This window comes from Myxine glutinosa, chromosome 1 (assembly GCF_964187855.1).
Source record: "Myxine glutinosa chromosome 1, kmMyxGlut1.1, whole genome shotgun sequence".
Lineage (NCBI taxonomy): Eukaryota > Metazoa > Chordata > Myxini > Myxiniformes > Myxinidae > Myxine > Myxine glutinosa.
In genome coordinates, this window is record NC_136261.1 from 308,962,739 (window position 1) to 308,981,499 (window position 18,761).

Sequence of the window (18,761 nt, forward strand, 5' to 3'; positions counted from 1 at the left end):
AATTTGCATTTGTTTATTTAAAATATACAATGGACTACAAAATGTAAATGTTTCATGATATTTGTTATATTATATCACCTTTATCTATCAATATTGTTGAAATGAAGATCAAATAGCTGTATGTTGAAATATGTTGAAAAAGTCAAAACTTTACACGGGGTGTACTTACTTTTTCACGTGACTGTATATGTGGCCGCAGCCTCACGTGGGGGTGTGCGCCAGTGGGGCAGTGGAGCATAAATTATTTGTGAATGTGTACTGTGCAGAACCACATAGTGGTGGTGGCAGAGGGTATTACAATTCCCTTTTTGTAGCTGGACAACACTGAGGTTAAAGCACTCTTCGCATGGGTAGATTTATTTTGGCAAAGAGAACGACTAAATGGTCTGTCAGCAAAGTGACGGGTAGGCTCTGCTAGTCTTAAATAAGGCAATTCTCTGTATGTGTACGTCTGAAAATCATAGAAAGAAACATGGCTGGGCCGATCACCAAATTTTGCATACATATTGGCAGTGCCCAGGGTCAGGTGATGGGCACAAAAAACAAAATCTCCCACACTTCTCCCCTGCAAGGGAAGACGACTTCCGATGTTCATCTGTATATGTGCCACAGTGCAAGTGGTTTACTGACCCCTGCTGCAGACAGAGGGGATCATTAGCCACGGCACAAAATATATTTGCCCCACCTCCCCCACTATCCTTCTCACCCTCCTCTCCCCCAAGGCTGTTCCCAAAGGGAGGGGGTTTTTCTAATGACAAAAGTGGAGATGTACAATTGCAAGGTGGCTCAAAACATCCTTCTGGTTAAAGATCCATCAGACTATTTTGCCGAATCAGTGGTGTTAAAGAAATAACTGTTTAGAATTTAAGACCCAAATCATATGTTCCAACAGTTATTAAGCAGGTAAAATGCAGCAGGTTGAACTTGAGTGAAAATGAAACTTAAAGTTTCAAAAGCTCAATCATAAAATATTGTCCAATTTGCCCCCCCGCTCTACATTAGCTTTTCATAACTAGAAACATGTCACGAGGGCAGCAAAAACAAATTGAGAAATATTTTTTCTTATTTTAAAATAAATATATTTTAAATAAATAAAATAAAATAAGTATTTTTCTTTTATCGGTGCCACAATGTAAGTGAGAACTTTAATTTGCAGCCAAGCAAAGGAAGTTCATGAGGCATGAGGAAGTTCATAGGTCATGTAAGAAAGGTCACCTGAGACCAACTCTGATGCAGATTGCAGATTGCCCCAATGAAGACAGAATCCAGCAGTGTGAACCACATCAGCCTGGTATAAGCACAGCTCTGTTTTTATTTTTATTAAATAATTAATTGTTCTGCCTTCCCTCTGAAATCGCTAGGGTCAAAGAGAAGTTTGTAGAAGGCAGGTACAGACGATTGGTTAGAGAGTACATGTAGCAAATGGATCGCAAAATAAATGGTCCACGACAGCGAAGTGGGAAGACGGACACCCGGGGTGAGGTGGGGCATGCATTCACATGCATATTGGGTGGTCTAACAGGGGAGGTGGACATACTCACACAATAAACGCCTCTGATATGAATGGGAAAAACTGGATCGTGCAGACACTTGGACAGGGTGAGAAAAAAAACAACACTACTCCATCCAAAACACCTTGCTCACACATGTACACCATCCAACGGAAACTCCACCAATCACGCAAGCCACATGTTTAGTTACCATGTCCAACCCAGACATGAAGCCAGCCATGTTGACACCCAATAAACACAAAAACCAGAATGAGCACACACATTTAATCACACTCACATACAATACTAGACCATGAGGTAAATAAAAAGAGCAGAGATGAGAATGGCATTTTTCCCTTAGGGTTGGGCAAAATAAAAACACTCCTCAATTGACCTTGCACATCGGCACGTAAATGTAAAAGAATTGTCGCCTCGGGAATAAAAATGGGCACGTGCCAAGGCTTGGTGTCTATTGGCCTGAGGAGGTTCGCTGGGAAGCGGGTTAAATATCACCTGAAACTGGGTCTGCGCACTCGTGCACACGCAAACACACACACACACACACACACACACACACACACACACACACACACACACACACACACACACACACACACACACACATACACACACACGCAAACAAACACACAAACTCACACACACACACACACGAGTTTTTATTCTAATAAGTGCGTGCTCAGAAAGTTCCACGGGTTCCACGCAAAGTATTGACATGGGCAATGAGGAAGTTAGGAGTGGAGGAATGGTTTATCAGGGTAGTGTTGGCAATGTACAAAAGAGTGCGCACAGCTGTAAGGACGAAGGACGGGAACAGTGGTGAGTTTGAGGTGAAGGTGGGAGTGCATCATGGGTCGGTACTAAGGCCACTACTATTTGTAGCTGTGATGGAGGTGCGGGCTCAGAACGTAAAGGAGGGTTTACCGTGGGAGTTGTTGTATGCCGATGATCTGGTGTTGATTGCGGAAAGTATGGATGGACTGAAGGAAAAGATGAACAAGTGGAAGGAATGTATGGAGACAAAAGGTCTGAAGGTGAATATCAGAAAGACAAAGGTGATGGCAAGTGGTAAAGCATGTGGTGAGGTGGAAAGAACTGGGAAGTGGCCCTGTGCTGTGTGCAGGAAGGGTGTCGGAGTGAACACCATTCAATGTACAATGTGCGCTGAGTGGGTTCATCAAAAATGTAGTGGTCTGAGAGGGTCATTAACCAGTGTGGCAGCTACATTCAAATGTAAGGTGTGCACAGAGGGAGCTGCACATGGAGGAAATGTTGAGTTGGATCTTGGAGATGGCGTGAAGCTGGAAGGTGTGAAAACATTTTGCTACCTCGGAGACATACTGAATGGAGAAGGTGGATCAGACTCGGCAACAGTTGATAGAGTGAGATGTGCATGGAAGAAGTTTCGGGAACTGAGTGGTGTGCTGATGAGGAGGGGAGTGTCGTTGAAGCTGAAGGGAAAGGTGTATACTGCATGTGTGAGAAGTGTTATGATTTATGGGAGCGAGACATGGGTAATGAACGTAGAGCAGCAACAACAACAAAAAAACCCACCTTTAGAGGCCATTTTTCCCCGCAAAGCGGGGGTTGGCCTTTTTCGGGAACCATGGTTGTTGTTGTTTTTTGGTCCCCTTTTTGAAGCAATGTTTTACGGCCGGATGCCCTTCCTGACGCCAACCCTTTTTGCCGCCTTTAACGACAAACAGGGAATTAGCAGTGAACTGGTACTCAACTGGTAGACTAGTAGAACTGGAACTGGTAGAGCAGCAACGAAGGTTGGAAAGGGTGGAAATGCGAATGGTTCGATGGATGTGCGGAGTATCGTTGAGAGAGAGGAAGACAAATGATGAATTTGCGAAAAATGATGGGAATAGAGCCTGTGATTGATGCTGTGAAGAGGAACAGGTTGAGATGGTTTGGTCATGTGTTGAGGAAGGATGAAAGTGGCTGGTTGAGAAGAGTGATGGAAATGAATGTAGAAGGAAGTAGCGGACGGGGAAGACCGAGAAAGCCTTGGCTAAAGATGGTGGAAGAAGAAATGCGGGCAAGGGGGTTAAACAAGGAGAGATGCAGAAAATAGGGCAAAATTGAGAAGATTGTCATGGGGACCGCAAGGCTAACCCCCGCTCTAGCAGGGAAAATGGCCTTAAAATGCATGTTGTTGTGTTGTTGTGTCCAGAAAGTTGGCTACCCTTCCTTGATGAGACAATGCTGCTGATTACTTTGCAGTACTTGATGAAAGCTGAACTTGAGAAGATTATTTTCTTTGACTCACTAGGATTTCATCTTTTTCTTTTGAAAACAACACTTGAACTTTGGAATATTTGCATGGGGGAAAGGGCTTGTTGGAGAATTAATATTAATACCATTCTAAATTTCTACGGCATGTACAAGTAGTGTACAATAGTTCATAAATGTTGTAGAACTATAAAATGAAAAGCCAAATAACTTCATGACGGCAAGAAGAGCATGGTAAACACAAGTGGTTAAAACAATGTGCTGTTTTATAATTTTGGGAGAAATTGTCTGTATCTATCAAACCTCAATGTATATGGGTGCAGGAATGTAAAAGTCATTTGCGGCACACAACCTCATTAGAACTTATTTTCAATGTGAATTGAGGAATCATATACTAGTGCGATTTAACAATGCAATTATAAACCTCATGAAATTTCGTCAAAAAATAAAACGTGATTAATGCACAAATGAATAGGAAAGAAAATATTCAATCATGTTGAGAAACATGACTAATGTGACACAAACTTGGTGGCAATGGAAAAATATGAAAACACTGGCACAAAGTTAATCAGATATCGTATTCTGGGTTTTTGAAAGTTTATTTGTCTTTCATGTTATAGGAGAGCTTGAGAAACTAAGATGCTCAAAATTGTAACAAAAACTCAAAGCAAAGTATAAAATACTGTAATTAAACAAAGCCCAACCAATTAAAGAACGCAGCTGAAAATGCATGGTTATTGAGTGAATGAGCAAATGCCCTGCTGAGTTGTGCTGAGGGTAGAGAAGCTGAAAAGTCAAAACACAATTGTTAGCAAAGTAGTACGACTAAGGTTGCTGAGAAATTAAAGGAAGAAACCTCTGCAAGGCAAGTCGGGAGTCAATTGGTGTGACCATAAAAAAATAGCACTTCAAAGATGCTCAAAAGTGAAAGGTTAAAGCCTTCGCTTACACCGGAAATAAGAGGTGAGAAAACAAGAAAAGATTGGGAAAACGAAACGAGAAAATAAGATGGAAAAAAAGTAACAAAGCTTTGTAAAAATGACAAAAACAAATGTTAGGATAAGCGCGTGAAAAAGAAACAAGGTTTGGTCATGCAGGTTAGCAGGAAAAGAGACTCACGACCATAAGCTGCAGAGGAAGGAGGCGCAGGACAGCCGACAGCGGCTGTGTGCGTAGGGGTAGACATATTTGTTACATCATGTTGATGGCTAACTACCGACGGTTGTCGCCGGAGAGAGCCCTGTAAGGAAGAGCCACCCTGGAAAGCACTCACGACACCCATCTGGGATAGGAAGGGAGAACAAGAGAGTGAAGGAGAGCTCGAGGTAACAAGCAAGATTACAGGAGGAAAGATAGAGCCTCCATAGGAAGGCTAGACCAAGGTAGAATTCGAGGCAAAGATCGCCATGATTATAAAAAGAATGCTTTCTTTGCACTGTGCTATGTTTAAGTGAAAATATTTCAAGAACGACATTTTCACCGAGGATGGGGAGAATTAAGGAAATTCTCTGTATGTGTATGAGGCCGTTTTAACAGCAATGAGAAGCCTCAAATTGTCACAATTTAAATATAAACCTGGTTTTCCATATGAAATGTTTCCATACCATGAAAACAAAAACATCATGTGTTACAATATCACAAACGAGTTGCTCGAGATAATAAAAAACATTGCCAAAGGACACTTTACTTAAAAATACAATTATGATAAAACTCAACATTGTATATTAGTGAATTATACCTCTGATATACATTATATGTTGTTGCATATTGTTTCGGATTCGTCACTCCGCTGTTGTGGTTTTCACCCACTTGACATGCTTCTGATATCATGTATTATTATTCTTCTCAAAAGGTTTAGTATTCAGGAACAGCTATCTAAAGTTAAAAAGGTTAACGTAAAATGATACAGGAAACCGACCCGGAAGAAAAAGGTGGAAAAGAAGAAGAAGGCGTGAGGACAGTGAAACGACGCGTTCTGGAAAAGCTCCGTACCTAGTGTGGTCGAGCATACATGGCGAGTGAACTTTGAGTCCTTGTAAGGAATCTCGTGCGATCGGTGTTATCGCTGGAGTTGTGGAAAAGCCTGCGAAGCCAGGTACAGGCGTGAGGTTCCGGAGAATCTTCGCCTAGAGGCCGTGGCTCGAGTGAGAGCCGTCCGCCATTTCGCCCCACGCGCTACCTTCATCGGAAAAGGTTTTTGTCGCGCCGGCTGGACTTATCCTCCGGTGGTTTGCCGGGGACGGCTGTGCAATAAAGCGGCGTTTGAAGATTGCACTGCGGTTCGCTGATTGAACGGTGCATGTGCACATCTGGATCGCGTCTTTGGGAGTTTCCTTTCCACTGCCCGTTTGCTGTTGGTGTGGATCACGTGACAGTCCACGCCTTGCCTACACCTCCTTTCTTGCCATCGCCCCGTCGCCTCATCTCCATTGAGTTATAGAGACATTGAGGGGTTTTTGTTCCAGTCACCGGGAACGCAGTGAGTTATGTGACTTAGTGTTGGTAGCAACCTAAGATATATGGATTGTCTGGATTTGCCATCATTATTGGTAATATTATTATAGTGTGGTTTTTAATATATTATTGGTTTGTTATACCCATTGGTGTGGTTTCCTTATTGATTTCGACACGGAGTAGTATATATTTTTCTGCCGTGATTCCTCCCGGAGTTCGGAGGTATACCGAGACCAGGTCGGGGAGGAACACGTAACAGAAATTGGGGGCTCGTCCAATTGACTCGTGGGCTCGAAATTGGGTCTGCGTCAGGGATCTAAAATTCCCTAAATTTAGTCCGGGAAAGAATTCCCTAACATTCCCAGAATTCCCAAATTTGGAACTTGTTCCAACATTCCCAAATTTTTCCAAAAACAAACAAACAATTTTTTTTTGGTTTTTTAAAATTTATTGTGTGAAGGTTAACAGGTGTTAACAATTAGGCCAGTAATAATGTGACTTTATCTCACACTAATTGCAACATAAGCAAACTCAGCTGATTTGTGTATCCTCAATATGTCCTGAATGAGGAAAAAAAAGTGTTAAGGAATTGCATGGGTGGAAAGTTTTGAAAAATGCATAAATATGATCCTACCAAAAAACCGATTTTTAGCCCTTTCTGCTAGATTTGACTATGCTGTATTTTTTTCCTTGAAGCAAAAAAACATACAGAATATCAGTGATTGGAATTTATTATGATCACATCATCACACTGATCAACTGCTGTATCCTGAAATTCAAAATGACTGCCATCCGCCCTATAGTGACAATACAATACAATCTAAAAAACTGAGCACTCTAAGTTGACATTCGGCAGGTGTATTGCTCAGGACCAATGGAAGTGGAGTGTCAAGATTGAAGTTGTTTGGGCGAGTGGTTCTCGAGAAAGTTACAAATAGTTAGCTAGCTATTTATTACATTATGTTACATTGTACATATTCTGCTAACTAGTTTAAACATGCCGCGCACGCCACAACTACAGTGCTCTTTTCTGAGTTATGAACCCTCTAACATCCTCTGCACATCCCTGACTAGGATCCAGTTCCAAACATGCACGTTTTCAACCGTGTGTGCATATTTTTCAACGCGCATATTTTTTTTCCACTTTCAGGAAATGGAGGCATATGAACAGTGTGTCATTTGCAAGCAGTCTGTGGACGGAGGAGGGTCGTCAGTATCAACACTTGGAGAGAAGGGAAGTTCATCTATCAACCAGGCCAGTAAAAAAAGGGGAGACAATATTCATGCTGTACCTGGTGATAAGATACACAAAGACTGTCGCTGGACATACATTAATCCACAACAGATAGCCAAGGACACCAGGCAACAAGAGTCAGAAACAAGTACAAGCAGTGAGAGTCCTACACTAAGATCGACTACAGGGAGGTTCTCTTACAGTACTGATTGCCTGTTTTGTGGCACACCAGCTCAGTTTGGAAAAAAGAGAAAGAAGCCAAGTGAAGTCAGTGTTTTCAAAGTCAGGACAATTGAATTCAAGGACACGCTTTTAGCAACATGTCGTGCACGAGGTGATGACTGGTCAGAGACTGTGAAGGCACGGATTCTGCATGTGCATGACCTACATGCAGCAGATGCAGTCTACCACCAGACTTGCAGTGTGAATTTTCACACATACAAGCAGATACCAGTAGCGTATCAGACAAACACAGAAGACTCCAAGAGGAGGAAGGCTGGTCGGCCTGTCGTTGATGAGAGGACAGCAGCATTCTTGGAGGTTGTGAAGTATATAGAAGAAAATGATGACGAGCAGATCACCATAAATGATCTAATTGACCTCATGCAGCAGAAGCTTGTACACAGTGAACATGAACCATACGGTTACACCCATATGAAGAGGAGTCTGCAAAAACACTTCGGCGAGAAGATAATATACACCGAGATCAATGGGAAACCAAACGTGGTTACCATCAGGACAACAGCCAGGGTGGTGCTGCAAGACTACTATGAGACACAGCAGAAACAAACAAACACAGAAGATCAAGAGAAGATCAAGCTTGTGCAGGCAGCTGCAAAGCTCATCCAACAAGATATCAAAGACATCGGGTTATCCTATGAGTCTTACCCAGCTCTTGATGACATAGAATCGCAAGAGGCTGGCGTCAGATTTCTTCCAGATACTCTTCGCGTGCTCCTGGAAGAACTATTTGCCGGGACCAAAACTCAAGCCAAAGTGGCGGCAATTGGACAAGCAATGATGCAGGCAACTAGACCAAGAGTCATGTTAGCACCACTTCAGTTTGGGGTGGGCGTGCAACTATATCACCACTTTGCATCGCGGTTCCTCATTGATACTCTTCATCACCTTGGGTTTTCTTGCGCATACCAGGAGGTGCACCAGTTTGAACGAAATGCAGCCAAATTCCACGGAACAAACATTCATGACCTATCGACAGAGTTTGTTCAATATGTAGCTGACAATGTCGACCATAACATCCGCACGCTTGATGGGCTTGGTACATTCCATGGTATAGGAATGATTGCAGCCATAACCCCTGGAATTAGATCAAGGCAGCCAATCCCCAGGATCAAGGCTACTTCCTTGGATGTGGCAATGGTTGGAAGGGTACAAGTATGGTACCACAAAGACGAAAGGCACAATTTGACGGCACTGACCTACCAGAAGCTTGTCAACCTTCAGGTCCAGAACAGCTGTGAAAATCTTGATGTCCTGTGGAAAGCATCCGTCCTCTTTGGGTCTCCCAGACCTGCATGGTCAGGAATGATGCAGTTCGTGCATTATGGTGACCACCCTGGCAAAGCAACTGTTATGCTTCTGCCGATGATCGATCTGAATCCCAGTGATAGCACATGCATATTCTCGACCCTGACATTTGTTAGTGAGCATGCACGATGCCACAATGTCACCCCAATAATCACGTTTGATCAGCCACTCTGGTGGAAGGCTCTCATGATTATCAACTCTGAGCCAATGGAAAGTGATCTGAGACGAATAGTCTTGCGTTTGGGTGGCTTCCATGCAGAAATGAGCTTCCTCGGTTGCATCGGACACTTGATGGCCTCATCTGGGCTACAAGAACTGCTGGAGTTGATCTATGCCCCAAACGCAGTAATCCACATGATGTATGGCAAAGCTGTTGCGCGAGCAGTTCGTGCACACTCAATTGTTGATGCAGCCCTCAATGCACTGATGCTATCAAACGTGTTCGATTTCCATCTACCACAGCAATCTGGAACTCCAGACAACAGTAAGGATGGAGAGTCAGAGTCAGCCGAAGCAGCTGCAGCTGCAAGGCCACCGGATCATCAGATAACAGATGGAAGCAGAGATGCGGACCTGGAGGGAGCTTATAAGATCTATGAGAAGCTGATAAATGGGGCTATATCTGCTGAAGAAATTTGTCAGTCTGAAGTTCTAGTGAGAATCAAAGACCGCCTTCAAAAGCACATCGAGTCCACCAAGAAGTCCTCTAGAACGTCAGCTCTCTGGGTTCAGTACATGGACATGCTGGACATCCTACGAAAATACATCAGTGCAGAACGCACTGGAAACTGGGCCTTACATCTGCAGGCTATCCAGGACATGCTACCCTATCTGGCAGCATCAGGACACAATCTTTACACCAAATCTGCCAGGGTGTACCTTCAGCAGATGCACAACCTCAAGACTGAACACCCAGAAGTCCAACAACGTTTCGAGGAAGGGTTCCACGTGATTCGGCGAAGCGATCGCCTATGGGCAGGTCTCTCACCTGACCTGGTCATTGAGCAGGTTCTGATGAGAAGTTTAAAAACCAGTGGTGGGCTCACATGAGGGCGAGGGATGACGGAGCAACAGCGTCTGTTGTGGCTGCTATCGATGCCCACCTGTGCAGAAGTAAACCAGGCAATGGAGGGACTCACAGGGGTCAACTACAACACTGGAGAGCAGAACAAAGACATGACCAAAGCAAGGCAATCCCGTGACTGGAAGGACACACTGACAGTTCTCAGTTATCTACAGTGGAGTTATCTACAGTGGCATGTGGAAACTGCAGGGGATCCAGCTGCACTAACTCAATACAGATGCCCTGTGACGACGATGATGACATTGTGTAGTGTTATATGTATTCTGTACACATATTTAATTGGTTCAATCGTTTGATCAACAGTTGATCAGTTATGTGATGATGTGATCACAATAAATTCTCATCACTGATACTCTGTATGTGTTTTTTTTGCTTCGAGGAAAAAAATACAGCATAGTCAAATCTAGCAGAAAGGGCTAAAAATCGGTTTTTTGGTAGGATCATATTTATGCATTTTTCAAAACTTTCCACCCATGCAATTCCTTAGCACTTTTTTTCCTCATTCAGGACATATTGAGGATACACAAATCAGTTGAGTTTGCTTCTGTTGCAATTAGTGTGAGGTTGACCCTTTTTTTTGCGTAAAATGCCTGCACTAAATAGGCACCATGGAGTTTGACGCAGAGAAGTTTGCAGTGACCCCTAGTGAAGCACAGTTAAGAGCGTCAGTAAAATCGGACCTCTTGAAATTGGCCAAACATTTTAGCTTGGAGGTCCGAACTAATATGAGGAAGGCAGAGATGCAGACAGTGGTGATACAATCTATGGTGGGATTCGGAACATGGGAAGAGGTAGCCTGGGATTGGTTACCCGAGGAACCAGAAGATGTGGAGCTCCGGAAACTGGAGATGCAATTACTGAGCCAGGAAAGGGAAAAAGCAGAGGAAAGGAGAGCTGCAAGAGAACTCGAAGAAAGAAAAGCAGAGGAAAGGAGAGTGGAACGAGAACTCGAGGAAAGAAGAGCAGAACAGGAACGAGAACTCCAGGAAAGGTTAAAAGCAGAGGAAAGGAAAGCAGAAAAGGAAAGAGAAGAACAGGAACAAGAACTCCAGGAAAGGTTAAAAGCATAGGAAAGGAAGCAGAAGAGAGAAGAGAAGTGAAACAAGCAGAGGAAAGGAGAGTGGAAAGAGAACTCCAGGAAAGGTTAGAAAAGATGAAAGCAGAGGAAAGGAGAGTGGCAAGGGAACTCGAAGCAGAGGAGAAAAAAGCTGAAAGGGAGTTAAAGGCACATGAAATGGCGCTTCAGCAGGAAATTAAAGCCAAGGAGCTGGATTTAATGAGAGGACGAGGAGAGGTACCATCCATGCCGACTGGTTCGACACCTAGTCAGAACACCTGGGATGTTGGCAGACATGTGAGGCTGGTTCCACCCTTCAATGAAAAGGAGGTAGCCAATTTTTTTTCACACTTTGAGAAGGTGGCTCAACTGCTAAACTGGCCTGAGGAGTCCTGGACCATATTAGTGCAAAGTGTTCTGGTGGGTAAAGCTGAAGAGATTTATTCGGCTTTACCGATTGACCAATGTGCAGATTATGAGGTATTGAAGAAAAACATTCTCAAAGCCTATGAATTGGTCCCGGAAGCGTACCGGCAAAAATTCCGGAATGCCAGGAAGAGGGAGAGTGAGACCCATGTGGAGTTTGCCAGAATGAAAGAAACCATGTTTGATAGGTGGTGTGATTCCAAAGGGGTTGGGAAAGACTTCGAACTATTGCGACAATTGATCCTGGTGGAGGAATTCCAGCAGTGTGTCCACGAGAACATTAAAGTACATCTGGAGGAAAGGAAAGTACCAAAGTTGTATGAGGCAGCAACCATGGCAGATGACTATGCCTTAACCCACAGGATGGGGTTCCACAAGCCTAACTTCTCACCTAGACCTAGCCAGGGGAGCTATGGTACATCAGGGGCGGAGAACGAAAATTCATGGGGGCGGCCTCGAGATGACTATGAGGACGACTCTGATACCACGACTTCGAGAAATCAGAAGACAACAGTTCCAAGGCAGACGTATCCTCCGGGGGGCCCGCGGCAAACCACTAGTTTTTCCTCCGGGCCTACTTGCGCTTTTTGCAAGAAACCTGGACATTTGATGTCCCAATGTTATGCCCTGAAAAGAGAAAATCAGGAGAGGAGTTCGACTAGTACAACTCAAAATGCAATGGCCATTGTGAGAAATCGCCCTCAAAAGGGTGACCAACCATTTATTTCAGAGGGGTTTGTGTCACTGGATTCCTGGATCCAGAATAATATCCTGAGCTTCACCAAAAACTAATCAATTTTTCCTTATCCCAACGGCAATCATCCCACCAACTTTCATCCAAATCCGTTCATCCACGACTAACCGGAGACCTGTTAGGGTATTGAGGGACACAGGAGCACATCAATCTTTAATGCTTGAAGGCATCTTGCCATTGTCAGAGGAGACGGCAACCGGTGATAGTGTTCGTTTACAGGGGATTGGTGGCTGCGTTAGTGCTCCACTTCATGTCATCCATTTGGAGTCCGATTTGGTGTCAGGACCAGTCACCGTCGGTCTACAAACCACTCTTCTTGTAGAAGGAGTATCTTTTGTTATCGGGAATGATTTGGCCGGTGGTCAAGTTTCTGGTAACCCGATGTTTGTTGAATAGCCTCGTATGAAGCGCCCTGAAGAGAAGAGGAAATACCCTGAAACGAAGTGTCAGCACACGCACGTCAGGGATGGAGGCAATATTAGCAAGCTCTTTGTAGGGGGACTGAACTTCAAAACAAAGGAAGATGTTCTGGAGTCTGCCTTCAGCAAATATGGACCGCTTTTGGAAGTGCTGCTGATAAAAGACAGGGAGACACAAAAGTCAAGAGGGTTTGGCTTTGTCACGTTTGAAAACTCAAAGGACGCCAGAGTTTCAGAAAAGGATCTGAATAGCAAGGAGTTGGAGGGTCGGACCATAACAGTAGGGAAGGCATTTCCTAGGTGTCGAGGGGGCTACAGAGGAGGACCACGGAGGAGTAGTGGTGGTGGCCGCAATCGATATTATTATGGAGGCTTCCTGAGTTATGGCAGCTCCTGAAGGAAGGATTATCAGAGCAGTGGCCGAGAAGGAGACCGCTATTCATGTGACTACAGTGACAAGTGGTCCAACCGTGATTGTTCGGAAAGTTAGAAAGAGTTGAAGCACTGAATGCTGCGGAGCAGCTGAGCCAAGATTCCTACACGGATTAACTGTGAACGCCACGTTCCTAAAGGCGTCCATGAAGTGAACTTTCCTACACGGATTAACCATGAACTCCACGTTCCTAAAGGCGTCCATGTCGTGAACTTTCCGACACGGACTAACCGTGAACTCCACGTTCCTAAAGGCGTCCATGTAGTGAATATGTCCAGGCCTCACCACCCAACCACCATGGAACCTGGCCCTCAGCTCGGCCTCCCGGAAAAAGTGCTATCGATTTGCTTGACTTTGGATTTTTGATCAATCCCTTAACCTTCATTCAAAAGAAACTAAAAGTAAAAGTCAGAGGTTGATGAGATGGAGTTTGGCGTTGCAGGAGTTCCACTTGGAAATTGAACATGTAAAGGGCAGGGACAATGTCGTTGCTGATGCTTTGTCCAGAGTGAATTAATGTTGGAAATCTCTGTGGGTTGTTCGAAGTTTGTTGCTTAATTTTTGGGAGATATTAATTGCTGCTCACGGGATTTGGTGGTTTGGGGTTGTGAGTTTATTTTTGTTTGTCTAAAGAGTTTGCATGTAAAGAAAGTTTTCGCTGTGTTCAAACTTTCTTTCTTGAGGGGGGGAAGTGTTACAGATTCGTCACTTCCGCTGTTGTGGTTTTCACCCACTTGACATGTTTCTGATATCATGTATTATTATTATTCTCAAAAGGTTTAGTATTCAGGAACAGCTATCTAAAGTTAAAAAGGTTAACGTAAAATGATACAGGAAACCGACCCGGAAGAAAAAGGCGGAAAAGAAGAGGAAGGCATGAGGACAGTGAAACGACGTGTTCTGGAAAAGCTCCGTACCTAGCGTGGTCGAGCGTACATGGCGAGTGAAATTTGAGTCTTTGTAAGGAATCTCGTGCGATCGGTGTTATCGCTGGAGTTGTGGAAAAGCCTGCGAAGCCAGGTACAGGCGTGAGGTTCCGGAGAATCTTCGCCTCGAGGCCGCGGCTCGAGTGAGAGCCGTCCGCCATTTCGCCCCGCGCGCTACCTTCATCGGAAAAGGGTTTTGTCATGCCGGCTGGGCTTATCCTCCGGTGGTTTGCCGGGGGCGGCTGTGTAATAAAGCGGCGTTTTAAGATTGCACTGCGGTTCGCTGATTGAACGGTGCATGTGCACGTCTGGATCGCGTCTTTGGGAGTTCCCTTTCCACTGCCCGTTTGCTGTTGGTGTGGATCAAGTGACAGTCCACGCCTTGCCTACACCTCCTTCCTTGCCATCGACCCGTCGCCTCATCTCCCTTGAGTTATAGAGACATTGAGGGTTTTTTGTTCCAGTCACCGGGAACGCAGTGAGTTATGTGACTTCGTGTTGGTACCAACCTAAGATATATGGATTGTCTGGATTTGCCATCATTATTGGTAATATTATTATAGTGTGGTTTTTAATATATTAGTGGTTTGTTTTACCCATTGGTGTGGTTTCCTCATTGATTTTGACACGGAGTAGTATATATTTTTCTGCCGTGATTCCTCCCGGGGTTCGGAGGTATACCGAGACCAGGAGGTCGGGGAGGAACACGTAACAATATGTATATGTTTAATATTCAGTATGTTGTTGATATACATTATACCTGAGCATACAAAATGTTGAATGACCAATAGGTTTGGTTCTTTTGCAGCAAGGACTCATGGCCTCAGACCTTTTACCAGATATACATCTCAGTAATTGAGCAATAGATGAATATAGGACGAATGTCCCTTTCAAAGGGCAGCGCAATATCCTAAACACTGCAACCTGATATATATATATATATATATATATATATATATATATATATATATATATATATATATATATATATATATATATATATATATATATATATATATATATATATATATATATATATATATATATATATATATATATTATATATATATAGACTTGGCATTTAATATGGAATTTATTTTTTGTGGGGGTGAACTTACTTTTCAAGATGTCTTAGAACCAAAAGTTCATTGGAATTATGTTGAAATTATTCTAGATTTTGTTAATGCGACCTTTAAAAGAAACAAAAACCACATTTGACATTTTGAAACAAATAAATTGATCCTTGAAAGTGATGTAAACTGATATCGAACTCAATTCATGGACAGTACTGTGTTAAACTTCTGTACGTTTTCCAGAAGTATCTCTTTATTTTGCACATTAGCCAAATTTTTTTTAAACAAAAACAAAAGTTACATTACGACTGGGATTACGGACAGTAAAATTACAGTTCAGTACTTCGTGTAACCCCCACGAGCATTCAGGAGAGCACGTACACGTTGAGGCATGCTGTTCACGAGATTTGCCAAGGTTTGGACAGGAATCGCTTGCCATGCAGTGACAATAGCCTGTTGCAATTCATGCACAGAGGTGGGCTGCTGGTCCAAGTGGTCGATTTGACGCGTTAATTCTGCCCACAAGTTCTCTTTCGGATTCATATCCGGGGACATGGCAGGCCACTCCATATGCTCTACACCACGGTCAGCAAGAAAGTGTTGGATCGTGCGAGCACGATGAGGCCGTGCATTGTCATCTTGGAAGACAAAGTTTCCTCGAAAGGCTGCACGAGCAAATGGAAGCAATGTTTCTTCCAGAATGGCCCTGTACTTGAACTGGTTCAGGTTTCCATTCAGAACAACCAGGTCAGTTTTGCCCCCTGCATGAAAAGGAGCCCAAACGGTCACCCCACCACCTCCAGCTTGGACTCTTGGCACTATACAATCTTTGTTGTAGGCTTCATGCACTTGTAGACCAGAAATCTAGACTCGTCACTGAAGATCACGTGATTCCAGTGTCCTGGCTGCCATTGACGGTGCTCTCTGGCCCACTGCAATCGGCGCTGGCGGTGTTGTCTGGTCAGGCATGGCTTTCTCAGGGGACGCCTCGCACGATAGCCTGCTTGAACCAGTCGTTGGTTGACTAGCCTTCTGGATACAGGCACATTTGTCAGTTGCTGCCACTCAGCCCGAAGCCGATTAGCTGACGTGGTACGGCCATTGCGGACGAACTGGTGCAGCTGGCGATCATCCCTCCTTGTGGTTATGCGGGGACGTCCTAGCCTCGGTATTGGAGTAGAGACACCCCTCTGAGCATTTCGTTTCAGGATCTTTGACACCTGACCTTGAGTGATGCCATACTGCCGAGCAATAGCACGCTGTTTCATGCCGTAATTTCGTAAAGCCACCACTCCATGACAAACAGCATTGTCGAGTTGACGGACCATCTCCAGAGGAAGCGGCAATAACTTTTGGAGAAGTGCAGCAGTTGTTTTCCACTAATACAGAACGCAACAACCCTTGTATACCCGACTGTGAAGCAAATCATCAAATGCACCTGTCCGTACATTTTGCCACGCCACCTGTGATATAATCCTGTTGTTGACTTCTTGCTGCGACAGACAATCAGTGACATGGCTCTTTTAACAAATAAATCACCAAAGTGTAAAAGAAACTCACCAGATTGATATCCTGAGTTAAGAAAGTAAACCCAAGTCAAGGAAAAAAAAATATTCCATATTAAATGCCAAGTCTGTATGTACGAGAAACACACACACACGCACACGCACACACACACACACACACACACACACACACACACACACACACACACACACACACACACTGCATGCCTGTTTTCGGTTGTTAGTATTTTAGTCACTAACATTAACTGGAAACAAGGTAACAGGATTAAAGAAAAATGGAGCTTGTTATTTTTCTATAACAGCCAATTTCACAAACTTTCTAAAGAGGAAGAGGGAGATATTAGCAAACTAATGACACAAACTAAAGAGGAAGACATTAGCCATTAACCTTCGAATGTATTTAGTTCTAATGAGATTTCACTTTGTAATTATTAGCATTTAAAGCAATAAACCAAGTTCTCATTAAAATAAAAACCACTTTCAGAATATGGGACTGTAGGCCGTAAGCTTCCTCAAGTGCAGAGGCTTTCATAAAGAGTCAGAGGCATGGCGGAACCACAATCAAAGAGCTGACATGTCATTTTTTGGCCTTTCATTAGATTACATGTCCCCAGGCAGATTAATACTTGACTAACTCTGCACTGCATTTTACTAGTTGGGCTTGACTCAGGAAACAATCCAAAAGGCTGCAAGTATTCCGAGTCAATATTGTGCACAGCATCCAGCACCAACTCGGCACAGGCACCAAATATGGGGGGGAAAAAAACTCGAACATTTAACCCTGCATTTTGATACATCATCAAGGAGTATCAAACAAAACTTTAAGCCAAGCTTGAAATACTTGAAATTTGGTGATGCTACCAGAAGGGTCTGCAGGCAATCTTCAAGTCCCTTTGGTCTTGGAAAGATTAAAGCCTGAACTATGCTGATACACCAATTAATGGTAAAGAGGCAGAGGTCAATGGAGGCAAAATTCACATGCTCCAGATATACTCTATGGTGGACTGCTGGATAAACAGGTTTCTGCTCTATATAAAAAAAACCATCTTCCTCTTGGCTGAACATTCCACAGACATTCCAACTGCAGCAAAAGCAGCAGTGTCAAAACCAGCTACAGCTGTGAAAATGAGCTGGGTAGAAGGTGGGGGGTGGAGCAGGAGGAGAGGGAGGGGGAAGGAGGGGGAGGAGGGGAGAGGGCGGTTGGTTGGGTTGGAGGTGGATTAGTAAAACATTTTGATGAGGTCGTTGTTGTAAGAAAGACATTTTCAATGAATACTAAAAAAACCATCCACTACATACTGCTTGATCTTAAGGCAGAGAAGCATTTGACCCTGTCCCATATACACATGGGAGCAGTATCTGAGGCAACTTTCAGCTTGCAGGTACGAACCAGTTCAGTCAAGGAGTATCAAACAAAACTTTAAGCCAAATTCGAAGTTTTTCATACTTTCCAGAAAGTCTCCATTCGCAGCGATGAACAAGACTGTTTTCTGGTTCACACAAGAAAACTTTACCAGAAGGACTTCAACTTTACTGGAGAAACTTCCAAATTCCACGTACAAAATGCTCAAACGATACTTGTATCGTTTCAGTACAGAAAGCTACCAATTGAATGAAGGGACAATAACGGCCCTTCAAATGAGTCAGGATCACTGGTCATTTTTACATGTAGCAGCAAACAGATAAGTCATGGTTGAGCCAATCACAGAAGGAAACAGATGACATTCCGCTGTAATCATGCAGATGGCTCTCCTGTTTGATAGTCGATCATTATACATTATTTTCATCCACTGAAACAAAAACAGAAATTATGAAATTAATGGAGAAAAAAAAAAACCCACAAAAATCTGGTGCTGTGCCATTCCCACCATGTATTATATATATATTGTTACGGCCCGCGGATAAGGATGTTGGTTTGCTGAGCGGATGGCACCGCGGCCTAACAGTTACCCCGACGAACCCGATTCCCGAACGTTGGCCGGATCGCGCCACAGCTATTCAATATGGAAAAGACAAAAGCGACACGGATGTGAAGAAGAAGAAGAAGACGAAAAAAAGGTTGAAAATACTACTAAATTTAT

The 18,761-nt window shown here is 43.7% G+C and overlaps 1 protein-coding gene across 7 annotated transcripts in view; it reads right to left on the reverse strand.

Moving 5' to 3' along the window:
• LOC137439901 (plasma membrane calcium-transporting ATPase 3) overlaps positions 1-18,761 on the reverse strand; it is a 480,661-nt gene that overhangs the window by 7,135 nt on the left and 454,765 nt on the right. For 2 of the 7 annotated variants that reach the window (XM_078768513.1, XM_078768510.1), the window contains one exon: positions 4,866-5,028. The exons of 4 other annotated variants lie outside the window; for them this stretch is intronic. In XM_078768513.1, coding sequence (XP_078624639.1) covers positions 4,866-5,028 — 163 coding nt within the window. The remainder of the gene's footprint in view (positions 1-4,865; positions 5,029-18,761) is intronic. One more of the 7 variants, XM_078768519.1, reaches the window with a different exon arrangement.